Genomic DNA, 10,796 nt, shown 5'->3' with positions numbered 1-10,796 from the left:
TGTAATCACCCTCTTCCAGGCTTGCAATAACCGCCCTGAGCGATTCCATCTTGAACTTGAATTTTCTTAAATATGTGTTCAAGGATTTCAAATTTAAAATGGGTCTCACCGAACCGTCTGGTTCGGTACCACAAACATTGTGGAATAGTAACCCCGTCCTTGTTGAAGTAGGGGCACCTTGACTATCACCGGCTGGGATTACAGCTTGTGAATTGCCTCTAACACAGCCTCCCTTTCTGAAGGAGTCGTTGGTAAGGCAGATTTGAGGAAATGGCGGGGGGGGGGGAATGTCTCGAATTTCAGCCTGTACCCCTGAGATACCACTTGAAGGATCCAGGGATCTACCTGTGAGCGAGCCCACTAATTGCTGAAGTTTTTGAGACGGCCCCCCACCGTACCTGGCTCCGCCTGCTGAGCCCCAGCGTCATGCGGCGGACTTAGCAGAAGAAGCGGGGGAGGACTTTTGTTACTGGGAAGTGGCTGTATGCTGCAGCTTTTTTCCCCTACCTCTGCCTCTGGGCAGAAAGGACGCGCCTCTACCCCGTCTGCTCTTTTGGGGGCGAAAGGACTCACCTGATAATACGGTGCTCTCTTTGGTTGTGAGGGGACATGTGGCAAAAATGCTGACTTCCCAGCTGTTGCTGTGGACACTAAGTCTGAAAGACCATCCCCGAACAACTCCTCACCCTTATAAGGCAAAACTTCCATGTGCCTTTTAGAATCTGCATCACCTGTCCACTGCCGGGTCCATAACCCTCTCCTGGCACAAATGGACAGTGCACTTATTTTTGATGCCAGTCGGCAAATATCCCTCTGTGCATCTCTTATGTAAAAGACAGCGTCTTTAATATGCTCTACGTTTAGCAATATAGTGTCCCTGTCTAGGGTGTCAATGTTTTCTGACAGGGAGTATGACCATGCAGCTGCAGCACTGCACATCCATGCTGAGGCAATAGCTGGTCTCAGTATAATACCAGTGTGTGTATATATAGCTTTCTGGAGAGCCTCCTGCTTTCTGTCAGCAGGTTCCTTTAGGGCGGCCGTATCCTGGGACGGCAGTGCCACCTTTTTTGATAAGCGCGTAAGTGCTTTATCCACCCTAGGGGGTGTTTCCCAACGTGACCTATCCTCTGGCGGGAAAGGGTACGCCATTAGTAATTTTTTTGAAATTACCAATTTTTTATCGGGGGAAGCCCACGCTAGTTCACACACTTCATTCAATTCTTCAGAAGGGGGAAAAACTACTGGTAGTTTTTTCTCCCCAAACATAATACCCTTTTTTGTGGTACCTGGGGTCACCTCAGAAATGTGTAAAACATTTTTCATTGCCTCAATCATATAACGAGTGGCCCTATTGGACATTACATTAGTCTCTTCGTCGTCGACACTGGTATCAGTATCCGTGTCGACATCTGTGTCTGCCATCTGAGGTAGCGGGCGTTTTAGAGCCCCTGATGACTTTTGAGACGTCTGGGCAGGCACGGGCTGAGAAGCCGGCTGCCCCGCATTTGGCATGTCGTCAAATTTTTTATGTAAGGAGTCGACACTTTCGCGTAATTCCTTCCACAAGTCCATCAACTCCGGTGTCTGCCCCGCAGGGGGTGACAACACATTTATAGGCACCTGCTCCTCCTCCACATAAGTCTCCTCATCAAACATGTCGACACAGCCGTACCGACAAACCGCACACACACAGGGAATGCTCTGACAGAAGACAGGACCCCACAAATCCCTTTGGGGAGACAGAGAGAGAGTATGCCAGCACACACCAGAGCGCTATATAAATCAGGGATTAACTAAATTATATCCCCTTATAGCTGCTATATGTATATTGCGCCTAAATTTAGTGCCCCCCTCTCTCTTTTTTACCCTTTTCTGTAGTGTAGACTGCAGGGGAGAGCCAGGGAGCTTCCTTCCAGCGGAGCTGTGAGGGAGAAATGGCGCCAGTGTGCTGAGGGAGATAGCTCTGCCCCTTTTTCGGCTGACTTTTCTCCCGCTTTTTTATGAATTCTGGCAGGGGTATTTATCACATATATAGCCTCTGGGGCTATATATTGTGATATATTTGCCAGCCAAGGTGTATTTATTGCTTCTCAGGGCGCCCCCCCCCCCGGCGCCCTGCACCCTCAGTGACCGGAGTGTGAAGTGTGTATGAGGAGCAATGGCGCACAGCTGCAGTGCTGTGCGCTACCTTGGTGAAGACTGATGTCTTCTGCCGACGATTTTCCGGATTCTTCTTGCTTCTGGCTCTGTAAGGGGGCCGGCGGCGTGGCTCCGGGACCGAACACCAATGGCCGGTTCCATGCGGTCGATCCCTCTGGAGCTAATGGTGTCCAGTAGCCTAAGAAGCCCAAGCTACCACCAGTTAGGTAGGTTCGCTTCTTCTCCCCTTAGTCCCTTGCTGCAGTGAGTCTGTTGCCAGCAGATCTCACTGTAAAATAAAAAACCTAAAATATACTTTCTCTCTAGGAGCTCAGGAGAGCCCCTAGTGTGCATCCAGCTCAGCCGGGCACAGGATTCTAACTGAAGTCTGGAGGAGGGTCATAGTGGGAGGAGCCAGTGCACACCAGGTAGTCCTAAATCTTTCTTAGCTGTACCCAGTCTCCTGCGGAACCGCTATCCCCCATGGTCCTTACGGAGTCCCCAGCATCCACTAGGACGTCAGAGAAACAAAGTTTGTGTACATTGAGCCATCAAAAAACAAAGGTTTCAGTATCTCACTCTCACTCAAAAAAGTCTGTATTTCGGAATATTTGGATATGGGATACTCAACCTGTAATACATAGAATAGAATAGATATAACATTAAATAATCAGTGACAGCGTCAGTCTAGAATACTTATGAAAGAGGCAGGAGGGGGGAGTGAAGGCTGGACTACAACTCCCATGAGTCCCATAGAGCCGTGTTTAATTAGTAGCGAACGTAGAGGATCACGGTATTTGAAGTCCTCTGACAGTTTGTAAGCCGCATGTGTGACTTTGCATTTACAATAACTTTATTAACAAACAGAGAGCACAGTAGGGGCGGAAGCTGCCATGGTCTTTCTCTCCCGGCACCGGAAGTTCTACTGTTCTCAGGAAAGATGGCAGCTGTGACTGTGCGCTCTGTTCCTGCCGGCGGGTTTGAGTTTGGGAACTGCAGGAGGTGAGTTAAGAGGGACGCGGTGTCAGTAGTGAGTATGGGGTAGGAGTCAGCGTGTATACTGTGGTGGAGGCATGGAGAGGGCGGCGATGCATGGCGAGAGACCCGGCGGCGTGACTCAGCCGTATGAGTTGTGTGGCTGTACCACTATGTACTGGCTGCGCTAGAGCTGGAGGTATCACGCCAGGAGCAGTGAGAAAGCAATGGGCACCCTATATAGTGAGGATACCCTATGATAGTGTGTAGGGAATGGGGGCATTCAGCCAATGCAAGGTTTATTGAGGTCACATGAACGAATCATTGGAAACCAGCATACAATGATGGCAAGCATCACACACCGATATTAAATGAAAAAAAAAAAATGATTTCCATTGAATCAGTAACATCGATGGCCGCCAACAAGCGGATTCCGAAGTCCAGCCTTAATATTGTACACATTGTGGATATAAGGGGCTAATGCCGTGTGCAAATCACAGATGGTGTCAATTCACTTTGTGCATATCCTGAACAGATGCATGCAGATTCTGCTGCGTACACCTGCCTGCGCCTGGATAGTCGGGTAGGAGCGTTCGTGTGTCTGAATTAAGTAAATGGGTATTATCACATTTGCGAGTATTTGTAGGCTGTGTACAAAAATGTATGTGCATTATGTAGTTGACGGAGGGGTCAAATAACTAATTATGACTGTGACACTTGTGATCCACTTGTGGTTGGTTGTTTTGAGAATGCTCTAGACGTTTGTTAGGGAATGTATTATGCTACTACTTACCAGTCTGTCAAAATGACAGAACAACATAATTGTAATATCAGCGCCAGCGGCTGTGCACAACCGAATGGAGCAACACTTGAATTGCAGCGTTGGGCACCATCTAGTTGCTGCTGGTGTGCAAAAAAAAACCCATTTTAATTCTACCCATAGAGGTGAAGAACAGTGTTAACCTTTTATTATATATTATCGTGTACATAGTTTTGCAACATTTTTGCAGTCCTTTGATCAGATAGTCGCCGCCTACAGGGGAGTGTATTTTCGCTGTGCACGTGTGCGATCGCATGTGTAGCAGAGCTTTACAAACGGATTTTGTGCAGTTTATGCGCAGCCCAGAACTTACTCTTTCAGTGCAATGAGAGCAGGCTGATCAGGACCGGAGCTTACGTCAGACTGCCTCCCTGAAAATGCTTGAGCCCGCCTGCGTTTTTCCAGACACTCCCTGAAAACGGTCAGTTGCCACCCACAAACAGCCTCTTTCTGTCAATCTCCTTGCGATTGCCTGTGCAAATTGATCCTTCGCTCCATCCTGTCGCAGGGCATCGATGCCCGTTGCAGCCGTACTACGAGCCGGCGCGGTGCATATGTACACGCAGTGCAGATCTGATCGCCCACTGTGCGAAAACCTACAGCAGCGATCAGATCTGAATGACCCCCTAGGATTCCAGCACCCATTCTAGAGTTGCCGCTTTGAAGATTGGTAGATATATAGAAGACACTTATCTAATTGGATGAGATTTATCGCATATGTGTGACTGTGATCGCGTACTTTCTAGCATTTGTGTCCATGGAATTCATCACCTAAAGCTTGCCGTGGCCGCACTCCAATATCCAAATACAGCAATTGTGTATGCATAGGTTTACCATACTTTCTGCAGCGGGGTACACTGTGTTCCACAGGGAAAACATTAGGGTGTAGAGATGGCTCTTGATCCGGAGGCACCAACAGGCTAAAGCAGGGATGGGGAATCTTCGGCCCTCCAGCTGTTGTTGAACTACACATCCCAACATGCCCTGCAACAGTTTTTGCATGGCCAAATAGCAAAACTGTAGCAAGGCATGCTGGTATGCGTAGTTCAACAACAGCTGGAGGCCCGAAGGTTCCCCATCCCAGGGCTAAAGCTTAAGACTGTCCCAGGATGCATTGCGGGGTTTCCTCTGTAACCCCGCCTCCAGGCACTGTGAGCTCAGTTTTAGAGTTGGCGATGGTAAGTCTACCATAAATCTCCTTACCCCTTTAATCCAGGACATTTATGAATTACACAGGTTTAATCAGCCACAGAACCTTTGTAATTCATGAGTGCCCCGGTTTAAAGGGATAGTGTGGTAAGCCTGCGTATGCACAGCCATGGGTCTAACTTATACCCCTTTCACATTGCATCAATAACCCGGTTTGTTGCTGAGTTGCCCTGGGTCGAGGTGCAGTGTGAAAGTGCCAAAGTGAATAACCCGGGTCGAGCAACTCGGTATTTCAACCGGGTTAAACGTGGGTCGGACCCGGGTCGTTGTGCAGTGTGAAAGCCTCGGAGGATATTCAACCTGGGTCACAGAAAAAGGTGCTGATTGGCTATTTGTGTCTCCCAGCCCCTCCTTTTATTTTCTTTGAAACCTCATCAGTGTGAGCCAGAAAAGTCCATTTTAAATCACATCACAGTGTTTAACATGGGTAACCTGAGTTCAGTGTGAAAGGCACCAACCCGGGAATAACCTAGGTCGAAACTGCAATGTGAAAGGGTCTGAACCTTGTTTCAAAAGCCGAGGTCCAACCTGGATTTGCGATCTGAAAGCGGTATAAAAGAGTTACAATGAAAAAATTGAGAAATACAACCCATAGGCTACAATGACTAATGCTATCTAGAAAGCGTAATTTTCTGGAGCTTGATACATTCGGCCAGATCGCAACCCCATAGAAATCTGTGGGGACTGCAGTATATATCTCCAGTATATGATGCAGACCCTGTCCATATACCGATGTGTCCTCATACATCTAGCCTCAATATGCCATGTAGCGTGAGATGCCTGGCGTGAGTGCGCGTCAGGTCCCGGACGTCCCCTATTGCTGAAATTGCATCTTAGTCCCAATGAAATGCACAAGGAGACTGTACTGCTTGATGTGTTATGACACTTTGTATATTGTGTGTGGCTGAGTCTGTATACGAAGCACAACAGAACTTGTATTGGCTAAAAGCTCCGGCTGCTACATTGTAGCACTTGTACAGATTCAGAGACTCTGTAGCACACAGATATAAAAGTGATATACAAGTTTCATATATCAATTTAATCGGCCGTCTCCTTGTGCGTCCTAGTTGCATTGCGTTGCGAATAAGACTCATTTACGCGGGGGAAAGACGCCTGACATTAGAAGATTCTCACGCGACCTGGCGTACCAAGAGGGGCTTGTTGGCATGACTGCAGCAAAGATGTATGAGGACACATCAGTATATGGAGGATCTTAAAATGATGCTTCCAATAGATTTTAGAGCTCTGGGAAATGGTTGCTTGGAGCAGCACCTGGACTTTGGTTATTTTTTCAGCTTTAAGTTATTACAAGAAAATTAATAAAAAACAAACAAAAACAAAGTGACAGCTGTGCCAAATTTGCCTCCATTGTAAGAGTATACTTCAAGTATTGTACTGTTTAGTTTATTATGAAAAATACAGTGTAACCATGCTTTGAAGCTGTAAAAACTGCCAACGGGGGTTATTCAGAGTTGTTTGCAAACCAATAAAGTTAGCAATTGGGCAAAACCATGTTGCACTGCAGGTGGGGCATATGTAACGTGCACGGAGAGTTAGATTTGAGTGCTGTGTATTCAAACTGAAATCTAAAATGCAGTATAAAAATAAAGCGTACAGCATTTACCATGCACAGAAACAATGTAACCCACCAAATCTATTATCTCTCTGCACATGTTACATCTGCCCCACCTGCAATGCAGCATGTATTTGCCCAATTGCTAACTTTTTTTGGTTTGCTAACAACTCTGAATAACCCTCCAAAGTCAGTAAATGTTGCTCATTTTAACGGTTTATTAATCCACAGAAATGCTCTTCTGGAAAAGGAGTTTGTGCAGAAAGGACATAAGCTTCCCGCAGCTCGCAAGACGGGAACAACAATTGCTGGAATTGTGTTCAAGGTATGGTTGTGAGTCTTTGAACACTTCTTTTTGTTTCTTTAGCTCATGTTCATCAATAAACAGAAGACAAATGTACACAAATTACAGTAATCTAACACATTACAGCTGTTACTTATTTAGAAAAGAGCAAATAATGTGAAATGTATCCATAGAACAATAAATCAAATTGTAGAAGTACATTAATATGATCATATATCCATATTCGCAAGTAGGACACATTATTTGGTGAGGGTATATGAATTACAGCTGCAAAATGGTTACCGGGGCGGCGGCCACTGCTTTCACTGGAAGATCTGTACCCAGCCTTCAAGTGATCATCACCAGAACTTGTTCTTGTCTGTTCTGAAGAGTTTTTTCTGTTTTTCCTAGGATGGTGTTATACTCGGTGCTGATACAAGAGCCACTGAAGGGATGATTGTAGCTGACAAGAATTGTTCCAAAATCCATTATATTTCACCAAATGTCTAGTGAGTATATGATATTCGGTACGGGTTGTTGAATAAACCACAAATTACTAAATAGATGAGGGGTCTGATAAGTTGATCACATCTTTGCATTATTCAGATATCTTATTACATAAATTTACATTGCCATCTTAAACGGTTCACGTCAATAGTGGTGCATAGGCGTTTGAAATTTTACCCAGAGTGGTGATTGGCAGTCGCCAGTGTAAGAGGGGCTGTGAAGTCTGTGTGATTGATCAAAACGATGAGCCTATCATTGATATTTGTAACGACCTGGAGTGGATGCAGTCTGTGGGTGGGAAGACCAAGTAGCTGACCGCTTAAATAATCATGGTGACCTGTTAGGAAGGTTTAGCAGAATCTCTATTGACTGATGTATAATAGAGATGGTGGATACATGAAGCTATCTGGATCAGGGAGAAATTATGTGAATTGAGAGATTTTAAATGAAAGGGTATACCTAGCCACTGGTGTGGGTTTTGGTGATGGTTTTATTGATTGATGTAATTAAAAGCTATAATTGTGAGAAATAAAGCGAGATTCAATTGTTTTATCGCACCCGAGCTCCCGTCTAGAGTGATGGGAGATTAGGGGGCCGCTAAAATAATTTTTGTTTTAAAAATGGTTATTAATTACATCGCAGACAGGTCAGGTTTAGCCGCATAAAGTGGCTAAACCCGTCAAAACTAATGCTCGCGACACGAAAATTGCTGTTTGGCTCAAATGGGTCACTTTCTACACATTTCAGATCACAATCCCTGGCGGGGGGGGGAGCTAAAAATGTCAGCATTGGTAGCTGTTCACGCCCAGCCGGAGCAACAGTTGAATTGATACGGGTAGCTGTCAGTTTCACGATAAACGATTGAATCTTACCCATACTATCAGTTCTGCATTTTGGAATTTATTTTCTCTGACGTCCTAGTGGATGCTGGGGACTCCGTAAGGACCATGGGGAATAGCGGCTCCGCAGGAGACTGGGCACAAAAGTAAAGCTTTAGAACTACCTGGTGTGCACTGGCTCCTCCCCCTATGACCCTCCTCCAAGCCTCAGTTAGATTTTTGTGCCCGAACGAGAAGGGTGCACACTAGGTGGCTCTCCTGAGCTGCTTAGTGAAAAGTTTAGTTTTAGGTTTTTTTATGTTCAGTGAGACCTGCTGGCAACAGGCTCACTGCATCGAGGGACTAAGGGGAGAAGAAGCGAACTCACCTGCGTGCAGAGTTGATTGGGCTTCTTAGGCTACTGGACATTAGCTCCAGAGGGACCGATCACAGGCCCAGCCATGGATAGGTCCCAGAACCGCGCCGCCGGCCCCCTTACAGAGCCAGAAGACAGAAGAGGTCCGGAAAATCGGCGGCAGAAGACGTCCTGTCTTCAACAAGGTAGCGCACAGCACTGCAGCTGTGCGCCATTGCTCTCAGCACACTTCACACTCCGGTCACTGAGGGTGCAGGGCGCTGGGGGGGGCGCCCTGAGACGCAATAAAAACACCTTGGATGGCAAAAAATGCATCACATATAGCTCCTGGGCTATATGGATGAATTTAACCCCTGCCAGAATACACAGAAAAACGGGAGATAGGCTCCGCCCCCTTCTCGGCGGCCTTATCTCCTCAGCACACTGGCGCCATTTTCCCTCACAGCTTCGTTGGAGGGAAGCTCCCTGGCTCTCCCCTGCAGTCACTACACTACAGAAAGGGTTAAAAAAGAGAGGGGGGCACTAATTACGCGCAGTATTAAAAATACAGCAGCTATAAGGGGAAAAACACTTATATAAGGTTATCCCTGTATATGTATAGCGCTCTGGTGTGTGCTGGCAAACTCTCCCTCTGTCTCCCCAAAGGGCTAGTGGGGTCCTGTCCTCTATCAGAGCATTCCCTGTGTGTGTGCTGTGTGTCGGTACGTTTGTGTCGACATGTATGAGGAGAAAAATGATGTGGAGACGGAGCAGATTGCCTGTAATAGTGATGTCACCCCCTAGGGGGTCGACACCTGAGTGGATGAACTGTTGGAAGGAATTACGTGACAGTGTCAGCTCTGTATAAAAGACAGTGGTTGACATGAGACAGCCGGCTACTCAGCTTGTGCCTGTCCAGACGTCTCATAGGCCGTCAGGGGCTCTAAAGCGCCCGTTACCATCTGATGGCAGATATAGACGCCGACACGGATACTGACTCCAGTGTCGACGGTGAAGAGACAAATGTGACTTCCAGTAGGGCCACACGTTACATGATTGAGGCAATGAAAAATGTTTTACACATTTCTGATAATACGAGTACCACCAAAAAGGGGTATTATGTTCGGTGAGGAAAAACTACCTGTAGTTTTCCTGAATCTGAGAAATTAGATGAGGTGTGTGATGATGCGTGGGTTTCCCCCGATAACAACTGATAATTTCTAAAATGTTATTGGCATTATATCCTTTCCCGCCAGAGGTTAGGGTGCGTTGGGAAACACCCCCTAGGGTGGATAAAGCGCTCACACGCTTGTAAGAACAAGGACTCTACCCTCTCCTGAGATGGCCGCCCTTAAGGATCCTGCTGATAGAAAGCAGGAGGGTATCCTAAAATGTATTTACACACATACTGGTGTTATACTGCGACCAGCAATCGCCTCAGCCTGGATGTGCAGTGCTGGGTTGGCGTGGTCGGATTCCCTGACTGAAAATATTGATACCCTAGATAGGGACAGTATATTATTGCCTATAGAACATTTAAAAGATGCATTTCTATATATGCGTGATGCACAGCGGAATATTTGTCGACTGGCATCAAGTCTAAGTGCGTTGTCCATTTCTGCCAGTAGAGGGTTATGGACACGACAGTGGTCAGGTGATGCGGATTCCAAACGGCATTTGGAAGTATTGCCTTATTAAGGGGAGGAGTTATTTGGGGTCGGTCTTTCAGACCTGGTGGCCACGGCAACAGCTGGGAAATCCACGTTTGTACCCCAGGTCGCCTCTCAACATAAAAGACGCCGTATTATCAGGCGCAGTCTTTTCGTGGGCAAGCAGGCAAAAGGTTCCTCATTTCTGCCCCGTGACAGAGGGAGAAGCCCTCTCCCGCCTCTGCCAAGCCCTCAGTATGACGCTGGGGCTTTACAAGCAGAATCAGGCACGGTGGGGGCCCGTCTCAATGAATTTCAGCGCGCAGTGGGCTCACTCGCAAGTAGACCCCTGGATCCTTCAGGTGATATCTCAGGGGTACAAATTGGAATTTGAGACGTCTCCCCCTCGCCGTTTCCTAAAGTCGGCTTTACCGATGTCTCCTTCTGACAGGGAGGCAGTTTTGG

General features: G+C 46.9%; 1 protein-coding gene across 1 annotated transcript in view; it reads left to right on the top strand.

Annotated features, from left to right (window-relative positions):
* Positions 1-3,016: 3,016 nt before the first annotated feature.
* The window catches only part of PSMB7 (proteasome 20S subunit beta 7), a 161,903-nt gene continuing 154,123 nt past the window's right edge, over positions 3,017-10,796 (top strand). The window contains exons 1-3 of the mRNA XM_063935582.1: positions 3,017-3,144; positions 6,951-7,044; positions 7,414-7,511. Coding sequence (XP_063791652.1) covers positions 3,083-3,144; positions 6,951-7,044; positions 7,414-7,511 — 254 coding nt within the window. The 5' untranslated portion in view covers positions 3,017-3,082. The remainder of the gene's footprint in view (positions 3,145-6,950; positions 7,045-7,413; positions 7,512-10,796) is intronic.

This window comes from Pseudophryne corroboree, chromosome 8 (assembly GCF_028390025.1).
Source record: "Pseudophryne corroboree isolate aPseCor3 chromosome 8, aPseCor3.hap2, whole genome shotgun sequence".
In the NCBI taxonomy this organism is placed as follows: Eukaryota; Metazoa; Chordata; class Amphibia; order Anura; family Myobatrachidae; genus Pseudophryne; species Pseudophryne corroboree.
Note: the sequence above shows the minus strand (reverse complement) of the source record. Positions and strands in the feature narration are given on the sequence as shown.